At 47.2% G+C, this 26607-nt stretch overlaps 1 protein-coding gene across 2 annotated transcripts in view; it reads left to right on the top strand.

Annotated features, from left to right (window-relative positions):
• Nucleotides 1-26607, top strand: part of LOC132915498 (homeotic protein ultrabithorax-like) — a 135029-nt gene that overhangs the window by 55105 nt on the left and 53317 nt on the right. The window contains exon 2 of one of the 2 annotated variants that reach the window (XM_060975363.1): nucleotides 4914-4955. The exons of the other annotated variant lie outside the window; for it this stretch is intronic. Within the exon in view, the coding sequence (XP_060831346.1) occupies nucleotides 4914-4955 (42 nt within the window). The remainder of the gene's footprint in view (nucleotides 1-4913; nucleotides 4956-26607) is intronic. 2 annotated transcript variants of the gene reach the window in all.

The raw sequence follows: 26607 nt of genomic DNA, 5'->3' as shown, positions 1-26607 counted from the left end.
ATCATCTATCGAACGTTCCACGCGACTTCTTTGGCAAGGGGACACGAGGAAAAGGAATCGTTCGTTAATGCCGAATGACTGTCAGTGGTAACGAGCAGCGATCGATGGCGGACCTACCGAGTCGTTTAAATGCGCATCGAGTACAAATTTATTAGGCTATTTGGAAATACCGTGATAAAAGACAGAGGGACGACGGAACACCGAGGACGAAGAAGGCAAGCTTCGTAAGGATATTTCGCGGAGGAGGGTATGGATATAAGGAACGGCGTAAGGGTGGCGGTATCACGGGAACCGAGGCACCAGCAGGCAACCCCTTATAAGGGGTAGGAAGCAATTATAACACTAAATTAAGGGCGAGGAAAATTTGGCAATTAGGGGGATTCAAAAGGGATAAAGTTGCAGGATGGCCGTTTTTCCTATGCCAGATTCTTCGAGGGTTACTAGGCATTAGCTACTCGACCTGTTAAAACAGAAACTTTTACCGAGAAGGAAATGTCTCGGTTGTCGGAAGATGCTGTGATAACGGTACGAAAGTTCAGACTTGAGATGTGAATTTATTCACGTTTTATTAGACGTACTCGTAATTTATAAAAAAAACCGCGGAATAAATTTTCTTAAAAGTATGAAACGATAAGGTTTTTCAAATAAAACGGTCTAATAGTAATTTTAACTTCCAACGGAAGAAGAACGAGATAGACCGTTCACAATAAAATTACGCAGTACGCGCTGGATCGATGACCGTGTGCGAGTTCAATTTTAGATCTTCGGCCCATTGTGAGCAACGAAACGTACGGCGAGCGATCGCAAGCCGCAGAAACGCGATGATGCTTTACGCGCTGACGCGGCGCTGTCCGTCACGATAGGTGCCGCAACGTGGTTCACGGAACCCTGGCCGAACCCCCTAGCCACTACGAATATATATCTCCGTTTGGATTACACTGGACCAATACGGTAAACACAAACACATGGAAACAGAGAGAGAGAGAGAGAGGGACAGAGATGAGTGCTCGAGTGAACGTTTGGAAAGGGAGGAACAGAGTAAATGCTAGTAACAGAGAGAAAGAGAGAGAGAGAGAGCGGGAGAAATTGAATGAGGGTGGAAGAGAAGGAGGGTAGAGGAGATACAGGAAAGCTGGGTGGGAGGGAGTAGTAGGTGGTAGAAATGGCGGTGCAAGTGGGTGGAGGGTGGTTGAACCACGACAGGGGGTGGCTAGAGGTCGACGCGTGCGGGCATTGCGATCCGTCAGAGCGGGTAAACCGAAAACATAAATTTAATAGGTTTCACCCCCTTCTTCGAGCTTTATGGCGCCACCGAATTTCCCATTAAATAAACAAGCGCAATGTTCATTACGGGGCACCGGATCTCGACCGATCGTGCGCTATATACGCGCCGCCCGCTATCGTAGATTATGTTACGTAGATGCATCTAGGGCTTAGACCGCAGCTTGCGGTTTCCGGATACGTATAGGTTTACATGGATGTGCGAGAACTACGATCCCGCTCTTCGAAATTGAACGTAAGAGGGAAGAAAATTGGTCGGACCGCTTTTGTATCGTCCGTTCGCCAACGAAATAGATTTTCTATCGTCGACTTTCTTTTAAACTCGATGAAAAAAAAAAAAAAAAAATCAAAGGAACAGAGAAACAGCTTCGCTTCCAAGACGAATTATTTTTTTATCTCTTATTTCAATTTCCGTTTTTTCTCCTCAATTCCATTCAGACCTGCATTTTCACAATCGTGATAACAATAGCGAATTTGCAAATTATGCAACACGGTGCGATGAGGATGTAGGCGCGGATTTGGCCGATCGAAAGATCGACGTTCGGTACGGGTACAGGGTCCGTTCCAAATGGGCAGATCCTCGTTGGAATTTTCCCGAGCCAAAACCGTCACGTCGAAATGCTCGGCAATTGCGGATTTTTCGTGTTTTTTTTTCACCGTGCTGCGCGTAATCTCTTTTTTCACGATGGTCTCTATCGGAAACGCATAGTGATCGTCGGCGCGCGCGGACGGCTACGCGAAACACTGTAACTCCTGCTTGCTGATAATTAGCGCATCCATCAGCCGCTGCAAGCCGCCAGCTAATGCCGATCGTACGTTATCGTTATCACGGTCTCCCCATTTTGTCCCACCGCCGCTGGCCCCCCTGCTCTTCCTCTGCCCCTCAGTCGTCCCTCACACCCCGGTCCCCTCTATATTTGTACGTGGTCCGTACGCGACCCACAAGCAGCGACACCATCACCGACCATCGCCATCCCCCAAACCTACCCCCTTTTCTCTCTGTCCACCCTCTCGGGCTGCCTCTGTGACTCCTGCCTTCCACCCTATATCGGCAGCCAACGCATGAGCTGTCGATACGACCAATAATCTAATAACCAGTCACCGGCAATGTGTCGTAAGTCACCGGTCTGCAGATTTTCACTTCGGGAGCCAATAACGCGTTCCCTCTTGAATTATCAATTCGTCGGTCGGAGGCTGTAGCCGGCCGAACGAAAGAACGAGGCACCATCACGGCCTTCGTCGGGGATATGAGATTTTCACACTGATTTACAACTGCGCGTTTCGTTCAAGATCCCTGACCATCGAACTACGGCTGCAATCTGTTGGAATCGCGCAGCGAGAAAAGGAAGCCGATATTCGAAGATCGTCTTGGATAAGACGGGCATGACTTGAAAACCGTGATTGCAACCCGCGGAGGAACGCAGGAAGACAGAGAAAAAGAGAGCGAGAGAACGGGGCGTGAATCGAACGCGCGGGAACCAGCTATCGCGGAGCGCTTTATTTCCAGCGATCGACGAATCTCGCAGCATTGTATCCCACAGCCGTAAAAAGCGTGCAGTTGCACAGTTCCCCTGGGGTGGTTGGTGTTGTCTGTTGATGTGGTTTTTTTTCGAAATCCTTTCTAAAAATCATAGAGTCCATCGAAGGGCGAATTACAGGATCGCGATAGCGCACAGAGAGCGTGGTAGCGGTGCATGCGCGCATCTCACGGCCGCGGGCCGCCAAATGATGCAGAACACCGGTGGGAATTGGTTCAGCGTCGAAGGGGGTGTTGGTAGGGGCCAAAGCAGAGGCAGCGTTATAACTAACCGAGCTGATGTACGACCTGTTTAGTAGTTCTATATCAGCGCTGCACCATGCTTCGGTACACGCAATCGAATTGCCTCCTCTGCCGATAATATCTGACTTAAGTAGGCGCGTTTGCTCGTGCGAACACACGTAAGTACGCGTGTGTTAAACACACTGGTACACCCACGTGTGAGTAGATGCACCACCGACGCACGAGTCGAGAGCTGGCGGCCGTGCACGTGCGCAAATAACTAGAATATGGATGACAGAGGCCGGCTGGGCAGGAAAGAAGTTGTTCTTAGATGTTAGATTATCATGGCCAGTACGTTTGTAGCCGATACGCGTGTAAAACGGCTCTGTTTGGTTTAATGCGCGGCCATCGCTGCCGCCGCGGCTACCTACCCCTTTTCGTTCGGCTGCATTATACTTTCAATAGGTTGCTTTACGATCGTGACTAACTAGCCCGGTTACACGATAAACGAGTTAATGATTGATGTAACCGAAGCATCGTAATTCGAGTCGCGATGGAAATTGATTATACTATTCTGTTATTACGGTGAGTTACAAGCGGCGCGGTGAGGCGCGCGCGCATAATTGCCGCGTGTTCTGAAGCGAGTCGTTTGACTATTGAAATTTCCCATTTCGCGCGATTAACTTAATCCTTTCCGCTACGATGATCATGCACCGTGTCTGCTGCTATTTGCTAATGTTGACCGATTGCATTTTGCATTAAATTTTAATTTTGCTATATGCATAACGGCGGAGGAAGTTGGTTTCACCGGTTGTTGCAATCAGCAGCGCTATTGTATCGTGCCTCGTAATCTATTTCAATTTTATAAGGTCTATAATATAGAAATTTGTCGAATGGAAGATTTATAAAAACGCGTCATTGTTGGCCGGTAATCAAAGCAGGTGTTTCTGGTACCGCGGAATTCGAAACAGATGGAAAGGAGCGCTTTCCAGTCGGTGGTTGAGCGAATCCCTGCCGGGCGTCATTTTCACTTTACGAGAGATTGAATGTATAATGAGGGAAGGAGATTAAACGCGCAGTGTCGTTGAAACACGGCACGCATTTGTCCATGTCTAATAGAATATTAACGAACACAATCCGGCGTTCGATGGCCGCGTACAAAATGCATTCAGTAGCTCATCGATCGACGTTTCATCACGCGCCAGCGAAATCGCCGGCGAAATGAAAAACAAGAGGAAGGGACGAGAAGAGGGTAGGAGAGGGTTGCTCGTCGAACAAACGTGACATAGACGAAGGAAGGGGTAACGGTGGCGCGAAGGGGCACTGGGGATCGTTAATTGTTTAATCCCGTGCGATTGGCGCGGATATTTTTAAATATGAATCCTCGATCTAGAAATTGAACTATCCGATAGAAAATTGTGTTGTCCGATGCCGCGAAATATCGCCTCGGCTTGGCGAATGGCTAAATACGATTTATGGCTTCATTTATGACGGGCCACGAGTTATTCTCATTGGCTCGGTTTTAAAATGTTCCGATCGATCGATCGTGCGCGCTGCTCTCGCATTATACGCGCCCGGGCTGCTTAAACATTTCCAGGATTTACGATGTTTCGCGCAGGCGGTGATCAGTTTTCAGCGAATAATTCAAAAAGTGACGCCTCTTATTATATGTACGCGATATCCCGGCGATTTCTACCTCTCGCTCCTCCCGTACCCGACCCACTGCACATCCACCCGGTGTTGCGTTGAATTCGATCGTCGAAAAAGATTTATTCGGATCGTTCCACGCCGTTGCGAATACACGAGCGCGCGCGCGTACGCCAGCCAACCAGAGAACGTTGAATCCTCACGTAGACTTTTCTCTCTGTCACAGGTAAGGAAGATATTGCTAAGCCGCATTGGACATGGTTGCAAGGTGAGTTGAGTTGTGCTTTCTTCAAACATGATTAAAGTTAGAAGGCGTTTCGCGTGCTCAAGGTTTCAGCGTCGATTTCCAGCAGGGTGATTTCAATCGGGGACGCAAAGGATATGTGACACGGGCATTACTACCGATTGAAATCACCGTCTGGAATTGAACGACGCCGAAGACTCGACTCGATGAAACGCTTCTGGTTCATCGACGTCGCGTTCGTCCCGGCAGCGTTTTAAACGGGCGTTCGAAAGTTTCGTGCCGAATTCGGATCGTGTGTCAAGAGATTAGATTTATTCGGGGCGAGGCGTGCTCGCACAGATGCTGCTACCACAGGAGAGGAGAGAGCTACCCCCTCGAATTTCACGAATTCGGTGTAGAGCTGTGGCATTCTTGAACGGCACGGCAGGCAGGCTTCCAAGAATAAAGAGTCGTGGGGTGAATTTTCATCGCGTCGAGAGTCCCGCTGCTGCTTTCCAACTCCGTTTCCCTTTCCCCCGTTGACGAACTCTTTCCCCCTGCGAGGCGGCCGGGAGAAGAAGCATCGCGAAGAACAGCTGCGAGCGTCTTGACAGCGCGACGGGAACCGAGACCGATCGCGTGTTTCTCTTTTTCTTGAAAACGAGGGAAGAACGAGGGAGAAAGAAAAAAGGAAGAAAAGGTTCGCCACGAGAGAACGTGCAGAGGTCGCGTTCGAAGGAAATCGGGGTGAGGGGAAGAATAGGGAAGACTAGCCGCGCGAGAGTAAGAGAAGGAGAGCGAGGCAGAGAGAATACAGAACGATGCCTTCGAGGGTGATCAATAAATATTGGCTCTCGGGGGTGAAATTGGGGTAGCCGAGTACGGGTATGGCGACGGAGGGTGAGAGGAAGGACAGTCGTGCTGCTGCGGTTGCCGCCCCTTTCCTATGGCACACGACGTATGGCAGATATAACCACTTGGTATAGGCAATGGAGAATCGCTCATGGACCGTAATTCCCTCAGACTTTCTGATCGATACTCACTTTAAGCCATTCTGCCAGGAAAAACGCAGAAAGGGTCGCGAGGCTTTACGAGGTAAACTGATAGAACGGAGGCTGCCCGTAAAAATTCGATAGCATGTACATCCGACGGTTTCGCGCATCCAGCAGCCGCCATAAGCCGAATCCTATATGGAAATTCTCCGTGGAATAGATGTTGTATCGGTATCAGACAACGTACGCGCGGATTCAATGGGCATATTCCCTTGATTGCGTGTCCCCAACACGGGATTTCGTTCCGCGCGATTTTCCGCTTTGTGACGAAACGATCCCGTCCCCTCTCATTCTCACCCTCCGTTGGAAGAACGAAAAAACCAAGTCGTCCTCGTTAATTACCATTTAATTCCATAAAGAATTGCAGTTTTAAGGGATAACCCTAGTCCGATCGGACTGCACCGATTGACGAAGGATTAAATGGCTAAAGGGTTGGTAGGAAGATCACATTGACGGAGGGTTATTCGAGGCGATGGGCTGCGTGATGCAGCATCTCGATTATCGAGTTATCCATTCCTCCCTTCGACTGGTTTATCAGTGTACATCCATTTATTTCGTAGCTTTTCGTTTCTTCCTTAGGCGATGAAAAGCGCTTTGTGATTTGTAAAACGAACTGTCATTTCCTACTGTAAAGCGTTTTCATATAACGCGATCCGTATAGTTGGAAGGATTAATTTGCAATGGTCGGGAAGAAGCGCTTCCTCGATTTCTCTCAATTGTCTGCGCCATGTTCCAACTTCTGCTAAATAGAAATCCTCGTAGCTTGTCGGAGGAGAGATATCCGTGAATTTGGTTAGAATTTGGATGAGGAAACTGGATGCTTCTCGAGGCGTGAAATGGCTGCGTTAACCGCTTGCACGAGCTTGGAACCCTGAACCGAGCACAAGGAAAGGGGCGGACGCTTTCCTTTTCCTCCTCTTTCTCCTCCGCCGCCACCTTCTCCTCTCGCTTCGCTCTCCACTATCTCTTCCACAAAATACCTCTCACCTTCTTCGTCTCCCTTATTCCATTCTTTTAAAAGGCTTCCGTCCAGAGACAACGTTGTTTAGTAATACCATGCTTCAGACTGCGCCGGAGGGTCATAATAGAATTTATACCTTTCGAGTTTTTCTCCCGCTCTTTATAGCCAGTTCACCGAGACGAGTCACCATCCTATTAATGATCGCGATCGTCTGGAAATTGCTGCCTTTGTAAAACTCTATATCCCACGCTTTCTCTCTCCTTTGCATCGGATTATCGACGTTTTTCCATAAGATCGTGAAGCAGCCGCGCCTATCGTTGGATAAGGGTTCGCGACACTTTATGCACCCTCTCGAGTGAAATTCATTCAGCCAACTATCTCCTCTCTCGTTCTCATGTTTATTAACTATAAATTGACCGGCATTTGAAATTCACGTTAGAATATTTCATCCGGCGTGGAATGAACGAGCGGATTTACCAAGTTCACCCCTCGAAACGCCACCCTGAAGACGCGAGGCAATCTTTCTCTCGCTATCCTCCGCGACGTGTTTCTTCTTTGTTTAGCGGGGATTTGAAGCGGGTCGCGGTTCGAACACGCGGATAAGCAATATCGTCGTCCAGATCTCAACGAGAGGTATAAGACGAGAGTTATGCGGTGTGCTATGCGCGAGGGAATCGTAGATCAGCGGCTGGCACGTCTGCAGGGACGTGGAAGCGAACGTGAACGAACAGAAAGCCACCGCCATCATCCCATACAACCCCCTTTCGTTCATCCACGACCCCACCTTTCTTCCAAACCAACCCCCGCTATCCCCTCTATCCTTGTTTCTCCTGCTCCTTGCTTACCTCCCGTTCTCTCTTTCCATCTATTTCTGTCCCTCCATGCCTCTGGCCGTAGTCTCTTTCTCTCCACATTCGTATCTCGCTATCTTGGAGACCCAGCCATGGGTCTCCCCGTGCCTACGTGTTCCGTCGTCTTTGTACGCTTATATACGCGTCCCCTTTTGTACACTTGTACCGCGCGTGCGTCCGTGTGTCGAGTACGTCCGAGCTGGAACATGTATATCATCGATATGTATACCTACGTAAAATGCCAAAGCAAGCGCATAAGGCGACGGAGAGGCACGAGTATGAGTGAACACAATACTGGGTGTGGCATCCAGGCTGAACTATTATTTCACTCGACGGAGGTATAGCCAGCCACGAGACGCGAGTCGACTCGCGCGGACCCGACTCAGACACCGTGTCGACCGTATTCTTTCCTATCGAGGTATAATTGCCAGCGGAATGTCACGGGCTCACCTGACAACTAAAAATGTCTGCACGGTCGTTTCGTTTTATACCGAACGTCGCGATGTTTCGGTATCTCGTCATTTCGCGACAACCACGCGATATTAGAAACGACGCGTATGTATCTGCGCAATATATATAAGGTTTGGTCGAAGGAGGAGGCATTCTATGCGGATCGTAGATTCCGCGAGAATGAGACAGAGTAGAGAGTTCGTTTATCCGGAATAGTTAATAAGCTTAGGTAATTGGCCACGGATAAGGGCAGCGTTTCCGTTGTAACGAGAATTAAGAGCAGCGAACGAGGTGGTTCCGTCTCGTGGTAGTGGTTCTATCCTATTTTTTCGTCGGCGGGACGTGAATTAAGTTCCTTCGCTATCTTCAGTCCTCGCGTAAATTACACCAGCTCCATGGAGAGAAATGGCCGCCTCTTCTTTTCCCCTCTCGGCTCCTCCCTCGCCTGTTCTCTCTATCTTTGCTTGCCTCTTTCTTTGCTCTCTTTCTCTCCACTTTATTTACATATAGATACGAAAACCATTGAGTCGCCGGCGAAAGTACTTCCCTTTTTATAGCTTTATTCATTCGGCATCGATAAAATTTGCCTGGAATTATAGCGTTCCTCGCGTCGTCTCTCATCCATCCTCTAGTTTCCAGTTGCCACTTCTTTTTGCTCCTAGTATCTATCGCCTTCGTTCGGTTACGAACCGTTAACGAGATGAAAATTTCGAGTTTCGAAATTTATCGGACGTATTGTTCGTTTTCGAGCAATTTCGCGTGTCTGTAATTTCGAACGGTAGCACGGATAGCCTCGATGCTTCGAAGGGGTTGAGCATAACTCGAAACATATTATGAACACATACATAAACATCCCTTGGCGTTATCAGTTGTCGGACGCCGGCGCGCCGGATATTGTCGCATCCTCCGTTTCGCTCTCCCTATTACACGGTACAGAGCGAGACACAAACGTGCTGCCCGAACAAAACCCGGGAAAATCGAGGGAGAGCGCTACTCCGGAGAAAATACAGATCTTTAATGATCTGGGGATACGAGATGTTATCAAAGTTCCCTGCAACATGGACGACTTTCCATCGATCGTGTTTATCGATGATTACGATAATCGAAGGAATTCGGTTTAATTAACGCTTTGGTTTTCCATAAGCAATATATGTGTTATTGCATCGTCCTAATTATTTTAAACTATAGTTATACTGCCGCAGTTGTTATTATATTTTAGCTTTTTGTTGTGGAAAATTGTTATTTTTCGGTTTATATGTTTCGACAAAATTCTATAGAAAGGCAAACAGTATCAAAAGCAATGAAATTGAAACAGTTTTCATTTAAATTAAAAATATCTTTAATAAAAGTTTCCGGATGGGCATAGTAGCAACGAATGTTTTAAGCGACAAACCTGTTCTTTTTTTCACGTCCTACGAATAGAGAAAGTTTTCCGAAAGATTCGTCACGCAAAGAACAGAAATTCTTAATAAGGACCTAAGGGCTAGCCTTCCCTTTTTTGTCGAAGGATGTTTTATGTCGTTGCGTGTCCCCTAACAAAAAAACGACTTTTACTTTTTTATTGCCCCTTGAAATTTCACTTTTTTCGTGCACCTTTGCCACGATAGTGTTAGGACGCTTTGTGGAAACTGAAGATTCTGACTCTTCTCGGTGAAAGTTAGCCCGTTTCCCTTGTTAGAGCCCCACGGCGCCTTGTTATTTTTTGGGGGGGTAGTAAAAAAGAGGACGACGCTTTTCGTTTGGTGAAAGTTTGGGATAAGTACGGTGATCCGTACGTTTCTCGAGTTATGCTCGGATAACATCTTTTTACCGTCGAACAGTATTTTCTAAATTTCGAACGTTAAAAATAGAAGACTCGTTTCATAAGGAGATAAAATCGGAAACTGTTGTTCGTGTCGTACGACTCGTTTACTATTAATATCGCTTCTTTCCATATTACGTATCATCGTGTCCTTTTTCATCGTAATAGAAATTAAAATGATACAGGGCTCTTCGTTTGCCACTACGAACACGCGGAAAAGTATGAAAACGGTGCCTAAATTTCTTCATGTACACAGATATTTAAGCATGGTCACGGTGATGCCGTTTTATTACCCGTAACAACCGCGTCGTATAAACGAGGAAAGTAGCGGAACTACCTGCTGCACCTTAACCTTCGTCTACAATGCAAATTCTCAGTCAACCTTAGACTTAATTTTCAGCAGTTTTTATTTTGCCGGCCGATATACCGGTCGCATAAAAGCCGGCAATAAAAAACGGTCCACTTTACGTTGTAAAAATTTCTGAATATGGTCATAAAATGAAAACCCTGTATAAAAGTCGAGAACGCTTTCTTAACCTGGCCGAGTATCGTCGAGGGTAGTTAAAAGACAAGGAAGGATAGATCGCTGGGAAAACCTTGGGCGAAAGATTAATTGAAATTCAGCGGCAATTAAACGGCCGAGAGGAATGCGTTTTGAAATGAGCTCGGAGATGGTGGCTGGCCCCGCAGTATCAAGTAGAAGGATATTGCATCGGACGAATGGGATGAAGGGTGCCGAAGGGTGGGCGCGCGTCGCTTGAAAGAGTTAAATCGAGGCCGGTGCGCGCAGGGCGGCTAGCGACGAGCAAATAATCGAGTTTAATTGCAAAACCGTCGGCATGATTTAATTACGCGGCGCGGCGCAGTTAGATATATATTATGTACCACCCTCCCTCCCCCGTTACATATATACCGCTCGCTTTCACCCCTCGTCCCGCCCAGCCTCCCAGATACGTAATAATAAGTGAAGTCACGCGGTGTGCGCGATCGTATATTTGTTCAAGTATCGAGTAAAGATCGTTGCAACGATGAAAACGAACATCCTATTCTTTTCTCTTTTTTCCCACTCGAGAAATAGCTTCTATTATTTATACGAGAATCTTTACTTTTTAGTATGACTCTGCCAGTTTCAAATTTTCTATGTACTTTCGACAGACATCGGTTGATCGATTGTTCGGCTCGGTGTTTATCGCTTTTGAAAGACGGAACAATGAAATTAGATGTCACTGCTAATAAAGGGGATGTGGAGTATCTGCTCGGATGAATTCTAGAAGGAGGATGGCAATTTAAAATCTCGTTGGAAGACTGGCGAGCACCACGACACGCCGATAAAGGAAGATTTCTAAGGGAGACGGTGGAAATACATCCGCGTGTGCAATTAGTTTGACGTACTCCAGAATGGGCACTTGAACTCGTTAACGAATCCGCGTTTTTTTTCAGCGGCTGGCCTTTATCTGATGTAAGAAGAACTGTGGCGAGGAGACCGGCCGTGGTTCGCCGCACCGGTGAATCGCATTTTTGCATTCCCACGCGAGTTTTTGCGCGCGTCTCTCCGTGGTGCGCGGTATGCCGCCCGGATATGTGTGCATGGATATCTGCATAAACGTGTGCAACGTGGAAGCGGTCGGCCTGAAGAATATCGCGAGAGATCACGAAAGAGGGAACGGCCGCGTGAGTTTCGTCGAGTGGTGGACTCGTTTGCACTCGGCGCATTCGAAAGCTGGCCGTATCACGCGGCGGCAGCGATTCTCTCCTTTTCTTTACCTCTCTTTTTCTCTCGTGTTTCAAATCGCCCTACCTCCTCCTTTTTCTCCTTCCTTCCGACCCGTTTCAGCCCTTCTTCCAAGAGGTGGCCTTATCTGTGCTTGGTTTCTGTCCGACTGCAGTAGCATGGCAACACGCGATGCAAGGTTTCGCGCGAGACCAACCTGCGACAGGAGATTTCCGGTTGATATCGTTCGTTCGTAGCACGCGAACACACCGAATCCCCCTTCCAGACTGAACGAGATTGATAACACCCGCATCCAAACCCGATCTGATTTTATGAGCTGTTGACGACACCTTCTGGCCACCAAGCACACCGCTCTGGATAAATAATAGAATAACCGTGACTCGACACGCGATCTACTCGAGGACTCAATTCTTACCAGCGTCTACACAGCTGTCCGTACTCACCGGCTCGGAGCTCGCTGTACTCTGTCGTTCGATTATTCATGACTATGCAAGTCAACGATATGCAATTACAATGACGAATAACATGTAACGCGAACGTTTCAACTACGAGGTTAATAGAAGGATATATCAGTATGTTTATTTGCTTAAACGTGGTCAACGCGACAGCTATATCTGCGCCGCTTCCTAAATCATTTCGTTCCGGACCAGAGTCGGAACGCCGAGATCTTCTGCGAGTAGAAGTACCGGTGGACGTAATTAAGGACGAGTAATGGACGTGGTCGTGATTCTGATATCTCGAGCAGGCACAGATATGCGCGATAATATCGGGCGTCGTTAAAATATTGAAAAAATGCTTAGCACTGTAGTAGCTTTTCGTACTGCGGCTGATCCGAGCTGTGACGGTAGCAAACGGACGATAGAATCACGAGCCAGCGATATATGGCGTCGGGAGTTCCAGTCTGGAAACGTATTATGATAATTTCGAGTGGATGATAGCCGGCCGCAAGAGATCCGAAAAAAGTCAGGCGATTTCAACGAACGTACATTTATGAATTTTCATCGAGGATATTATAATTAAGAGAGAGAGTGTGTATGACGAAGTATCTTAATTCGATGCAATTTATACGAGCGTACCGTGTGGAATTAATATCCATTGTGAACGGAGTAAAGCTCATTAATAACGGGATTACCGATCGCTTATTTTGCCAACGCACATCGACACCGCTGGCGGATTTCACTTCGAGATTAGATTGTGTAGTCATTAAGTGACCAGCGTATAACTTTATCCGATAACGACTACGGCTGGTTCTTGCACAAAGGATTTTGCACGTCCTTTCCGGTGTGCATCGCCGTTATTGCAGCGGAGAGACATTCGAGTCTGCAAAATATTGTGCAAACTAACGAAGAGGATTATAATTACGAGCATTGAATAACGGGCAAACGAACAGATTGAAAGATGGTACTATTTCAAGTCGCATAAAGAAAAATGAAAAACACGTAGATTTTAAAATTTCGCCGTCAGGTTATAACGCGCCATTAAGTATTTGTAGCGTATAAATCTTATACGCCTATCAACGACGTTAATGGATCTGTCGGTAGACAGATCTACGTTGCCACGAAAGAGGAAAAGAAAGCAAAAGAAGGAAGGAAGAAGAGCAATGACAGCAGCTGGGAGGAACAGAGGTTACTGTCTGGAAACCAAAATATATTGCTACATACGACCGAGCGTATTCAACGGTATCGTGCCTTTAATCGTACCGTTAACTCTTCTCGAGAAACGCTTCGACATCACTTTCACCAAATATTTCATTATCGACAACTTTACATTTTCTAACGTCGACGAAATTTGAAACGGATTCTTGTTAGCGGTTCGTTAGTTCTATTTGCTAATTAGCAATTACTATCGTTCGAATGATTAATACAGTATCGAAAACATTCTTAGCCGGAACTAATCGGAATTACAAAGTGTCCGGTATGAAAAAGGAAATCTTGAAAAAATTCCGCGGGGAAAAAGAATCTTCGGGAGCATACGTGATACAGCATAGGTGTCGGTCGTTCCCGTTGAAAAGCCCGTAATGTATCGGGTTTTTCATTTAGGCGACGGTAATCACCATCCTTTCGGTAGCCGGCTGCCGTTATTTCGATCTGTTCTCCTCTCTCCCTCTCTTTCTTTTTTTTTTGTTTTTATCACAGCCACGCGTAAATCGGCGGTAACGGCGATAAACCTGTGAAGCTGTGAACGTCCAACATTTGTTATTGCTCTCGCGTGTGAAGTTTGATATCCTCGTGTGCACACGCACATATTAATCCCTCCCGTGTAAGCATATGTATGCGCGTAGAATGCAAAGGACGATGTTACCGGTGTTGGTGGTGGTTTGGTGAATCGCGCGCATGGGGATGGGGGCTTGTGGGGGTGTAGCAGACAGAGAAACAACCAGACCGCTTTAACGGGGAGCGACAAAGACCATGGGAAGCGATGGAGGGGTTGAGTCGGTGGGGGTGGCGAGAGGTGGAATGGGGGAGGCGGGGGTAGGGCGTGCGCGCCTGCACCTCATAAACTTAAACCCTAATTAACCGGCGCTACGGCTACTGTTGCGCCCTACGTGCGTATGCTTCTCGTTCGTACACACGAACGCACTTTGTCGCTTTTCCCTCTCGCTCTGTTCTCCTCGGTCTCAGCTTCGTTCGTTCGTTCATCCGTGTGCGCGTTCGCCTGGTATTCTCTAGCGAGAGACGCGATGTTTATTGCTCGACTTCGCGTAAATTAGCCGCACCGCGAAACTATCCGCTGGCTTTCATTCGCGGTATACAGCCACTGTCTGGGCTACTGCTACCAGATTCTGAAGACGAGACAGCATCTCGGTATCGCGAGTGGATGAGCAGGTATACTTGGGGGATACAGACAAGTTCTTCGGACGTTTTGGTAATCCCGGTGAAAATAGAGCGCTTCGCGTAGCTTCGTATACTTGAGTATATGTGTAAGACGTATGGCTTGCACAGTGGTAATTGGAACGGGGTTGAGAGTCCTTTTCGAACGAAAAACTTCTGACCGTGCGAGAAAGGGTAAAGGTAGGCTTCTGTGAATCGGTGGAAAAAATATGTACGGTTCTTATCATGGTTGGAAATACATTGGGAGTTATATCGGTCTTCTCGAAGTAATTTTTGCCCATTTTTATAAAAGCGCCAGGGGTAATTGCAAAAGTTTCGTTTCACCAACTTTTGATACGAGTTATTATCCAACTTGAAACGATTTATTTCCTCCTTTTTTAAAAGTCGCGATAACATAAAGGAGGGGGGTCGGGTGTATTTCGGGTTCTCCGCTTGGGAGAAAAAAACTCGCTTCTAGATGATGACTTATTTTCAACATGTGGCGCTGCTTGGACCCACTTGTTTTTTCTACTCGAGTAGATGCCGTGTGGTGGTATCGTTTCCGGACGATTTATTTACGATTCCAGACCCGTGTGTGCGCGATGTGTGTGCAACACTTTTGTTGACACAAGACAGCCAGCAGAATTGAGAAAGCGCATCCCGTTGGATGTTAATGAGGAATTCGGTCGTGAAACGTTCGTTGGAATCGTTCCAATCCTTAAATTTCGCCCCGTCGGATATTTTATACAAATCTCATTAATAATTCGGATAATTGTATTTTATTGAGAATTTGGGGTGTGCTTTAATAATCGAAATTTCCCCGGTAATGTTCATAATTATTTCAACGCGTATTTAGGAGCTCCATATATAGTCGGGGCAGTCCGGTCGTTTTCGTTTCGATTTTCGGACTTTACATTTTCATTATACGTACTACATTTTCCTCTACTGACGGACGGTACATTTATCAGACTTTTTAGAAATAGTTCATAAACGTTTACGGTTTACCGCGCAGACACAAACACGACTGCAATGCCAAATGTTTATGCGTGCCTGTGTGCGTGAGCCAGCGAATCCACGCACGCGTACTACCATGATAACAAAGCATCTTGTAAAACGGCGACTCTTCGAGCCGCATTATGCACCGAAATCGTATGATTCCAAAACTGCAAGGTGATCTTTTGTTAATTGCTTCGGCAATTCGTTTTAAAACGAAAGTAGAATATTTACTTTTATTAGTATCGATGCCATTATGGCCGCCGTACACAGCCTGTCATATTCTCTCGCTCACGCACACACGCGCGCTCTGTCATGTTCAACTATAACCGTGCCTACATAGAGACGCGAACTCGCGCATCCACGTGCTTACCTTCCGAGAGTGAAACATTCCCAAGCTAAATGTTCATGTGGCACTCGATATATTGTTAATCGCGCACTTAAGGCCACGTTAGGCGTCGAATCGGTCATTGAAGGATATATCGCCAATGTAAATCTAATAGATAAATACGCGACGTGGGTGTATCCGAGGCAAAGGTTGCCTCCGCGGCATCCGACCTGCGCAGATCTGGCTCGAACTCGTCTCATGGCAATATGGCGACTCGGGAGAACCCAACGGGGAGCATGCTGGGATGGAGTCAAGCTTGGCACACGGCTATGAAAACCGGTCGATGAGGGAACGCGCGGGCCTATAACAGTGGATAACGTGCCGCGCCGTGGCGCAACGATCGTGCGTGCTCTAAGCGCTCACGACGAATCGGGTGGGGCGAAAGATCAACATGGCCACCGTGTCGTCGCGGTTATCTTTTCTCTGCCGCGATTTCGGTTCAACCGTTTTTCCATTGTTTTTCACGGTATCGTTGCACGATTGTTGTCCAGCTCGCGATGTCACCGCGGATTGGACACCGACACTGGTACGTAAGTCGCCAAAAATCCCGTTGGCTTTCCATTTCGACGCCAAGTGGATATGATGGAGCCATCTTACGATTGTTCACACGTGTGCCTGTGATGCTCACCTATACGTGCACGTGCGTGTATGTGCAAGTGCATTCTGTGTTCTGAATTTAGTTTTTTGTTTTGGTCAAATTACTGCTCTTCTTTACTGCGTTTCTCGCGTGAACCTGATAATTTTGCGGCTTGATCATTTGCGGTGAACCGCATATCATTTTGGTATTTACCGATTGTGGACGGTTTAGTGTAATGCCTCTGTTGCGTGCGCGTTATTGCACTGTTTATGCAGTTCCATTAACTTCAATGTCAATTTTACGAATCGCTAATGTTATTCAAATTTTCCAAATCGTTTTGCAATTGAATCTTGATTGAATAAATTGAGATTGGTACTGCTGTTTTGATCGTACTAGTTGCGCGTTGTCTAGCAGTAATCGTTGATTGAGTTAGTATGCATTATTCGATATTGTTGAAAATAACATTTACAAAATTAAGAGATCCATGTAACTTAAAAAATATATTTCTTATTTTCGATTTTATAGGATCAATAAAAACGAAATAGTTTCGAAACGTGCCGCCTCAATTTGCATCGTGTATGCAATTGCTTATTCTAATTATTTTCCTTTGTAAACTACATGTGCGCCTAGGTTAGCATTTTAATTGCATGGCTATCGTTCTGTTTTCTTCATTTTCACCATGCGAATAAAGCGACGTTTCATTTAATAATTCGGCGAGTGGTTTACGTACGCAGATAATTTTTGTCAAACGCGTACCTGTCACGAATACATAACCTCGTATCTTACAAGCGTAGATGTCGCGTCTAAATGCGGGTATATCGATATTTCAAAGTAATACATCGACTTCGATAAAAGTTCCAACGGTTATGTTCGAAACGAGTAGTTAACAGCGTGTCATCGCCATTAGATTATCGGGTCATCGTTTTCAATTGAAAAAGAAAAAATGTGAATAAATCAAGATGTAAAAGTCAATTTTGTGTTGCTTCAGACTGGCGATGGTAAACGCGCACGATAATTACGACAGTACGGTTAATGATCGCGGCAAAGGAATCGCTCGAAAAATGTTCTTGCGATAAATTATCTCGACGGAAACCGGTGTCGCGCCAAGTAAGATTCCAACGCATTCCTTTTTCTCTTTTCCCTTTTCTCTCCGTTTCTTTTCCTCCTCATAATCATTAGACGACTTGCGTGATTCGAAACGATGCACTTACGGCAAAAAGGTAATCATAATCGATCTGTTTGTCCTTTCGCATTATTCGTCGATGACATTTTTACCGCGCATCGTATAATTTCCCTCGGAGGCCATTAAGCAAGCGTGTATTGGATAATAATCAACCGTTACGAAACCATCTTTCGGCAAAAGCAATTTCAACATTTCATGTCCAAGGATATCGGGCATTTTAAAAGTAATATGCGCGCAGGACATGAAGGGTGTAAAAATCCAGTATCGTAATGTTCATTGAGGTAATTGCAGGTATTTACAGAAGACATAACAATTTTCGGTTACGATGGTACTAATTGATCCCCTAATTATTTTAATGCACACGAATAAAATTCAAGTCGAATCACTTTCTTATAAAATTGTACGAAAGCTAGCTTAGACAGATTTTTATAACATTGACTTTATTATTTTTAAATTATAAAAAGAGACACATAAAACGTTAGTTTAACTTCGAATTGGATTCGCGACGTCATAAAGACGCCATTGATTTGTTGCCGTCGGATACCTCGACTATCTATAAATTCGATACAATTCTCGAGATCTCTAACGCGTTATAATCAGACATAGCAATGTATTATTAGAACTTCATCGTGAGATAATCTTTAATTCATCTCTGTTTCGTTTTCGAGATTTTTATTTTTCACTGGAATAGAGCTATTCGTCACCGTTGAAACTAGCGCTGGTTATATTCGCGCGCCGGTGTCGAGTAAAAATTAAAGGCGATAATTAACGAGGAAACGTTTTCACTCGAGGGTAACGAGCTCGATTATAAATTAACGACCGTGTCGTGGCTACCGACGCGAAGGCGTGCATCGCTGGGATGGACGAAAAAAAATGAATGGAAAGTGCAAGATATGGCAAATTCTGCGCGATAACGTTCGAACTTATCGACATGATGACGTGTTCTACTGATAAATAATTAACTGCCACGTAAAAGCTGTAGTAATCGTGCGTACACAGTAATCGCGCATATGCTTTTACGCTTGACCGACTTCGTCAGATTGCTGGGATGCGATTAACGCAACATTTTTTGCTAGTTTTACGCGCTTAATTAGCCACGTCGTGTATAAATAAAGTACTAGGGACGATAGATAGTTGGCGCTATAATCGCTGTGCTATAAAATAACTAATGAAATAAAACCTGTTAGCTTGAGTAACTCTGGTAATATTTTATAACTAGGCAGAACGTTGTTTGCTGGATTTTTTATGACATTTATTTATTGGTACGAATCATACGCTTGTTTGAGTGATTCTAGTATTTTATAACTAGGTAGTACGTGTAGTCGATGAATCTCTTTGTATTTTCTAACGTCTTTTCTATCATTCATCAAGAGGAATTATATCTTGTACAATATCTTAATTTTATTCTCCATCGTCTTGGCAACCTTGGAAAATTTTAAGCAAACGTCAAATCAAATTTCCACGTCGTTACCGTCATAATTAACATCGATTATATTTTAATACTTTGTTCGTGATGCTTGTTTAAAACCTGTTAGCTTGAGTAACTCTGGCAATATTTTATAACTTTTGCTGGATTTTTTATGACTTTTATTTATTGGTACGAATCATACGCTTGTTTGAGTGATTCTAGTACTTTATAACTAGGTAGTACGTTTAGTCGACGAATCACTTTGTATTTTCCAACGTCTTTTCTATCATTCATCAAGAGGAATTATATCTTGTACAATATCTTAATTTTATTCTCCATCGTCTCAGCAACCTTGGAAAATTTTAAGCAAACGTCAAATCAAATTTCCACGTCGTTATCGTCATAATTAACATCGATTATATTTCAATAATTTTTCGCGATGCTTGTTCTAAATGCTCGATTTTGTGTTACTTAGAACCATGTCATTTCTAACAACCGATCATGCTAAAAGATTTTTCCTGGTCACTGTCTTATTCACATCGGTCGAATTCGAAAATGGGCGCTCGTGTAAACCAGTGTGCGCATAGCTGAATACTTAACAAGCTGCCGGTGTGTTACCAATTTGAGGATTGTCGTTACAATTCCGCGCGTCCGAAATTGTACGCTTGGCGATGAGTTCGGGAACTCGGTGAACGGCGGAAATCCGGCCGACCGTGTGTTTGCCCGATGTGTCGCATTTCCACAGCTTCGACGAGAGCACGACCGCGTCGGCGCGCATTAATTCACGCGTAATTCAAAGATTGATGCGCTCGCTGAAGCTACAAAAATGTTACGCGTTCCCTGCGTATTGTTAATTAGGTTTAACTCCAACACCAAGATTTGTAGTTTCTCTCTTTGCTTTCCTTTTATCCTCGATACATTTCGTTAAAAAATTCTCGAGGTAACTGGCGTATCGTCCAATGAAACGAAGACGCGTAATGGGTAAGAGAAATGCGAGGGACGTTGCCAGATAAGAGCTAGGGCGTTCGGCTTTTCCATTGGGGTGGCGTTCACAAGGCCTGGAAATCAATTTAGAGAGCGCCCGAGATAACAGGATAACATCGCTCGTAGAAATCATCGATTTCTTTCCCAACGTCTCAGATCTTTCGCAAAATGAGCGTTTCTGAGTCGTCGAACGACCAAACGAATCGCATTTATCGGACCATGGGGGGTATAAATCATACGCGCGTCGTTTAGGGCAAACTAGGCGAGATGATGCGCACCTGGCCGTTTACTATGGGAAGCGCGCCCTTCTGGTCGAATCGACGCGTGATGAAGATCCCGTGATTGCAGAAAAACAATTATCTGGGTAAAAGGAGCATGTCTTGCTCGTTGAACGAGACAAAATTTAAGTGAAAGATAATATGGGTTCTGTTCTGTATGCGCGGGAGGAGTCGATGATCAGAGGCACCGAAGCGAGGCGATAGGCAAAGACGAGCAAGGAGAACAATGGTTTAGTAACACGCGCGATAACGATCCGTATAAAAGACACCATCTGCTTTGACGCAACGTATCATCACTCTATGCTTCGTTTAAAGACCGAGGCAGCGTGTCTTTCTCGAGTTCTGGACGGCGCGATGATCGGCGGAAGAGAGCCTTCATTAACCGTTCGCGATATTGAATATCTCATGGCTTGTATACCTGCTGTCGCACCGAATAAAAAACCGCAGGGTAAAGGGAGAGACAAAGAAGGGGATTGAGTTAATTATCGTGTCCGCGGTGAAATCATACGGACGCGATAATTAACTCTTTCTGCCGTGCCGTTTCTCTTCGGCCCTCCCATTCTACCCTGCTTTTCGATCGTTTTTTGCGCGAAGACGATACTCGGTGACCGTGAGCTCGGTCTCGCTATTAATTATTAATTCGTATTAATTAAAACCCGGTTTCCGGCCGAAGCGCGCCACCGTCTAGATATATCTCGTGTATGCAATTCTTCACGCGACGCGGTTACCACGACGAGAACTCGTTGCGTGGAAAGTTAACCATTGTCGATTACATTGTTTCGTTCGGTTGCTTTCTCAGAAGAAACTCGAGAACGAGAATAGACAAATTATCGACGTTCGCGTATGAGTCAGGTTTTCCAGCGATTGCCTACCTTTCGGATTTTTCATTGCAAACGTGACGAAATTTGGACGAGCCAGCGGAGGAGAAATGCGATCGTTGAGAGATACGCGTCGGCCTCGACACCGTTTCGAGGACGTCGAAAGACGGCCGGCTATTTCGAATCCCTGGGTACTTCTTCGCTGGAATACGCGTCGAATGTCACGAGACGCGAATAAGCTGCTCTTTTTCGCGGGAATATAAATGCGCGACCGGTGCGTCCGTTTGGCGAAGGAAGGAAAGAGAGGAGAGGAGATAGTGGTACGCGCGCGTACATATACCGCTACGACTGGTGCTCTCGCAAGGGAGAGAAAGACGCGAGGTCGGAAGAAGGGCGAGTGGTTAAAGGGAGAGAAGCGGCGGAGAAAACGGGGGAGAGGAATGGAGAGAAAGATAGCTTGAAGGGGCCTTCAGGAGGGCTCTGCATTGAGTTGTAAAAGCGTTCGTTCGCTCTCGCCGCCAGGCGGCATGGTCGCTTATGTAAAGGCCGGCTACACGCCGCGTGATGAGTGGACGCTGTTCCACGAGCGTTTCTTCTTTTAACTCTTTGCTCTCGCTTTTGCACTCTTACCTGTCGTTGCTTATGTACACGAGCCACAGTGAGGCCCGTATGCGTGAGTACTGCTCGATCGGATAGCCGTGCCACGCTACACCGTCCGTGCAGCCTCTCCGCTCTTCCCCGCGTTAAGAAATTTTTTTTCCTTCCCCCTCTGTTACGATCGGCGAATCGACAACCCCCTTATTCTCGTCCACGAATGTACATCGGTTGCTCGCGTGCTCGCGTGTCTGCCATCAAGAAAACGGTCCCAGCGAACCTTCTAATCGAAAGCAGGCCCCTTTTTTTCGTCCTATTCTCGTCGTGATGGTCGTTGGAAGCGCGCACATGGCGCGCAGAGGCGGCCAGGGCGACGCAAAACGAGTCCCGCAAATTGGACCATTCTTTCGGCCGATGAGCGATGTCGCCAGTGAAGCGCAACTTTTTTCTCGCCGCTGCTCGGGATACGCGGAAATTACTGGCTCGCTATTCGCTAACGATCGCTCGTTTTCTCTCCCTTTCTAGTTTCTCAAAGGTAGACCGAGGTAACAGCGAGCATTGCGTTCGTTATTACAGTGTATCGACCAAACGACTAGAAGGGTTGTACTAAAGCTAGCATTAACCACTACTGAAACGCGATGTAATTTAACGTGGTCGAATTAACGCTAGCGTACGTGACAATTGACTCGGCCAGAAGTGACGGTGAGGTCGCGTTAAGAACAGACTAGTCGGAGGTTGGAACCGTGGCGAATAGGTAGTGATCGGCGTTTCGCGAAATAGCTGGCGAAAATGTATGTCACAGAACACGGTGGCGCGATTAAGCAGCAGTTTATTGGGTATCCGATCGTGGGCATATCTATGTGGATCAGGTAGGTAAGTTAGTCGGTTGCCGGTTTGTCGAGGCGGAGTAGAGGAGAGCGCGATGACGAGAGAGACTGAACCGGTTATGGGCGAGGCCCTTCGACTCTTCGTATTCTTGTTCCCGTTGCTGGGCTTTGCGAAGGGAAGGGGGTGAGAGAAGGGAAGAGAAGAAGGAAGGGAAGGTGGTGGTAGTTAGGAGAAGGGAGACGGTGGAGAAGGAAGAGGGGTATACCAAGTATGGTGGCAAAGAGGATGATGGGGTACCGTGGCTCGCGAAGGAGAGGAGCCGAGGCCGAAGAGGGAACAGCAGGGTGAGCCGAGAGGATGGGATGAGGAATTCTCGTTGGCTTTCGCTTCGATGTCTTTATACGCGCGGCTCTTGTATGGTTGTGGGACATATATCTGTCTCGCGAGAGCGAGGCGCGCCGCCAAAAAATCAGATCGAGTGTAAAAATCGCATAAACTCGTCCTGGAGAGTCGAGAGCTATGTCGGCCCAGTTGGCGCTCGCTCAGAGCCTCTCTCCCGCTCTTTTTCGCTCTCTTACACTCTCTCGTCCGTTCTTTCTCTCGCTAGTGCAGCCTCTTTCTCTTCGGACCAACCGCCTTCTCTCTTTCACCCGCCTGATCTTTTTTTCTCCGTCTTCGTCTTTGCAGTCAGGGCTACACGGCCGTGCTCGCATGACTCCACCTCGAAGAGAGGCCGATCACCTCCCATATTTCCTCTTATTCTGCTTGTCTGCCGCGCGCTAGAGTTATGCGGTTTGCCGCGCTTATGAAGGATCCGCTCTTTATCGACAAGCAAAGCGTTCGGCCACGTTCCACCCTGTACCGTAGCCAACAGAGCGCACCGCGTAATAATTTCGCTTCGGATACGGATTGCCTTCTGACCGACTGTGCACGTGTTAACGCTTGACGTTAATGAAGCGGTTGGCATTAATAAGATGATATTTCACCGTTCGGCTTTTATCTCGACCTTAAGGCTACCGGTCTCTCCTGCCCGTTATCCTGTACGACGCGTTCCATCGGTTATGCACGAGTATCGCGTCTCCGGAAGCGATCAGTAAAATGCTAAACTTCTCCAGAAACGTATTTCCTTCGTTATCGAATCTTAGCTCTCGTAGCATTTTCCAATCGACGGTCTTTTCCAAGCGACGCGTTGGCAATCGCGAAAGTAGTAGCCGTCTTATCTCTGAAATCCTAGGTGGACTGGGCTGCTCGATACGGCCATAAATCAGGGACTCGTTCGCCGACTGGCGCGCAGTTTACACGATCGATCTCACGGTACGATACGCAATTCCACGGTTTGCCAAAGGGATCTCTCGAACATTGCCGGGAGAGACTGGAGGCAATTACCCTTTCCTTGGCGACTGGTACCGAACCACGAACAAAGCCAAAGCGTGTTCGAGTATGAGTTTGTTCGTAATGGCGAGAAACGGGCAAAGAGAAGCGAGTCGGCCGGAGGCCGAAGTCGGCGGACTCAGACCGCCAGCAGGATGTACCGGAGAGCAAAGAGTGCAGTCGTTGCAATGCACCTCCTAACGAGCTCGCTTTGTTTTGCGGCGCATGCATGTGCATACTACATGCAGGTATGGCCTGTGCGCGGTATATACGTGTAGAATATATGCACATACGGAATATAAGCGCGGTCCACATGTACAGGGTGTCCTGTCCAAACGCTGCTAATTTTCTCTAACATACTTCGCGCGATCCGTCATCCGTTTGCTACGATTTCAAGGACGTTACGATATATCTGGGGTGCACTTAAAAGTCCACATGTCGTTCCTTCGAAAACCTTTAACGTTTTAGGCGGTTCAAGTTTTTAGAGTTGCACCGAGGCTCGCCGTCGTTTATTTCGCCCCATAAACGGGAAACGTACTCCAACTTGTTAAACGAACGAACGGAATGGAATCGTCCCGCGACGCTGGATCGTCGATCAGACCGGAGAACGTGTATAGTGTCGGACTAGGCACGGTAGAGTCGATTGCCGCTCATGGTTGCATCAGCCTGAGAGCAGAAGGGTCGTGTTATCCTCGAATCTGTATGCAGAAGTTCGCAGTTAGGCCAACTTCTCTCGGTCCTTATTTCGCTGGCCGGCTGTGTCCTCCGGTGTGCCGGAGCGTGTGGTTATCGTACGGAGAAGAATGCTAGATCGTCTGTGGCCGGCTGTCCGTATCGTGAGAAGAAATACGAGGTACGTGGTCGACACCCGGTATATTCACCGTTCGAGTACATACGGGTGTATAGATAGGGAGACAGAGGGAGACCGGTTCCATACATGGCTTCCGAACGCTTCTTCTTCTTGCGCTAAGACCGCAAGAGAGACAAGCATCAGCTGCCGTTTCCCTCCACTAATGAGATGGAATTGGACGCGGCCGAGATTTTTCTAGACTCGTCCTCTCCACGGCAGCGAATCAACCGTGGGCCTCCGTGTGCTTCTGCCGCTGTTGCACAGCCCCGGCATTGCCATCTAGTTCGCGACATTCCCGCGAGCGCGACCGGCGGTGCTCTTTGATACCAATCGTTTAATTGCGTCCCATTAGCCCCAGCCTGGGGCCTCCCGTTCGCTGAATGCGGCCAGGAACGAAAGTGGCTGGTTGAAAGAACGAGGATCTGGACCGTTCCTTTCTGTTCTTTACTCTTTCCCTCTTCTCTCTCGTCCTCGTCCTCTCTCTTTCTCTCGGTCTTTGCTCACTACGTGTCCCTCGTTCCTCTGCTGCTTCCCTCGAGCTTTCCTCCTCGTCCTTCTTCCACCGAGAAGCAGGTATAGCGTTGTGGATAGTGGTGACGCGGTACGTAACTGGCCATCGTCCAACTTTTTCTCGCCGGCAAGCCGACGGTTCGTTATATCTCGAGCCCGCCATTCGGGGCCCGCTACGTGATGTGACGCCGGCAGAGATGGCGACTCGTCAGGCCCAACCTACCACTTTTTCCACCCGGGTTCCTGAATGCCGTGTTTCCTAAAGGCTCTCCGTCCACCTTCTCCCCATTCTCCTCTCTCTTCTTTTTTCTTTCTTTCTCTTTCTTTTCTTCTTCCTGACTGCTGCTGCGCCGCTACCACGGCATGCATCGCAGTTTTGCGTGCGTCCACCACCATCAGCAACCGCCACCCCACGCACGCTACCCCGAAATCTTCCAATCCGCGGGCGGAACGTCGATCAAACCGGAACGGCCTCTTTTGAAATTACGCCGGCCCGTTTCGACAGCTCGTCTTTCTCCGTATTCCTCGTTAAACATGGCTATACGCCTCTACCGAAAGAAACTCTGGCTCGTTGTCCTGCCTTGCCCTACCGTCCTCGCTCATAATTACGCAAGAAGCGTTCGTTTCGCGTGCTCCAGTTGCGTTTTTCTCCCGAACAAGAAGTTCAATTCCGACGATCATACTCGTCGATGATCGTGAGGCGAATAGAAAACGGTTGGGTTACCGGTTTTCCGAGGTGGTAATGAAACGCAGAGGACTATCAGTCTTCCTAGCAGCTTCTATGTGTCGTTCCTCCCCCTTCGAGAAGCTCACGTACGACGTTTTTCTTGGTCCCGCGGCGATTTTCTTTTCCACCGATATTCAACAACTTAGTTCGCCGAAATTCCCTCGAAATGCCAAGGGGGTAGAGCTTGACGAAGAGGCCGCGTGCCGCAAATGGCGATCGCGGTTTCGCTTCGAAAACCGCTGGGGCCTGTCGGTCGCGGCGGCGAGAGGAAGAGGCGAGCAGCTTCGAGGTCCGGTTGATTTAATCGGATTGCTTCGTTTCAACTTTCGGCTGGCATTTTCTTCGTTAACGATGACGACGAGTGAGCCGAGCCGCCTACGGCATGCCGCGATAAAGCTATGCGACGTGGAACGCGTAATGAACGTACGTGCGATCGGCCCGAGCAATCTGCCCTACTTCGGTATACGTCGCATTAACTTTAACGATCTTTGAAACGGCACGACGAGAATGAAGACACAGAGAACGCGTACG

This window comes from Bombus pascuorum, chromosome 17 (assembly GCF_905332965.1).
Source record: "Bombus pascuorum chromosome 17, iyBomPasc1.1, whole genome shotgun sequence".
Classification (NCBI taxonomy): Eukaryota; Metazoa; Arthropoda; class Insecta; order Hymenoptera; family Apidae; genus Bombus; species Bombus pascuorum.
The sequence above is the reverse complement of the archived record's forward strand: the minus strand, read 5'-3'. Positions and strand labels throughout refer to the sequence as shown.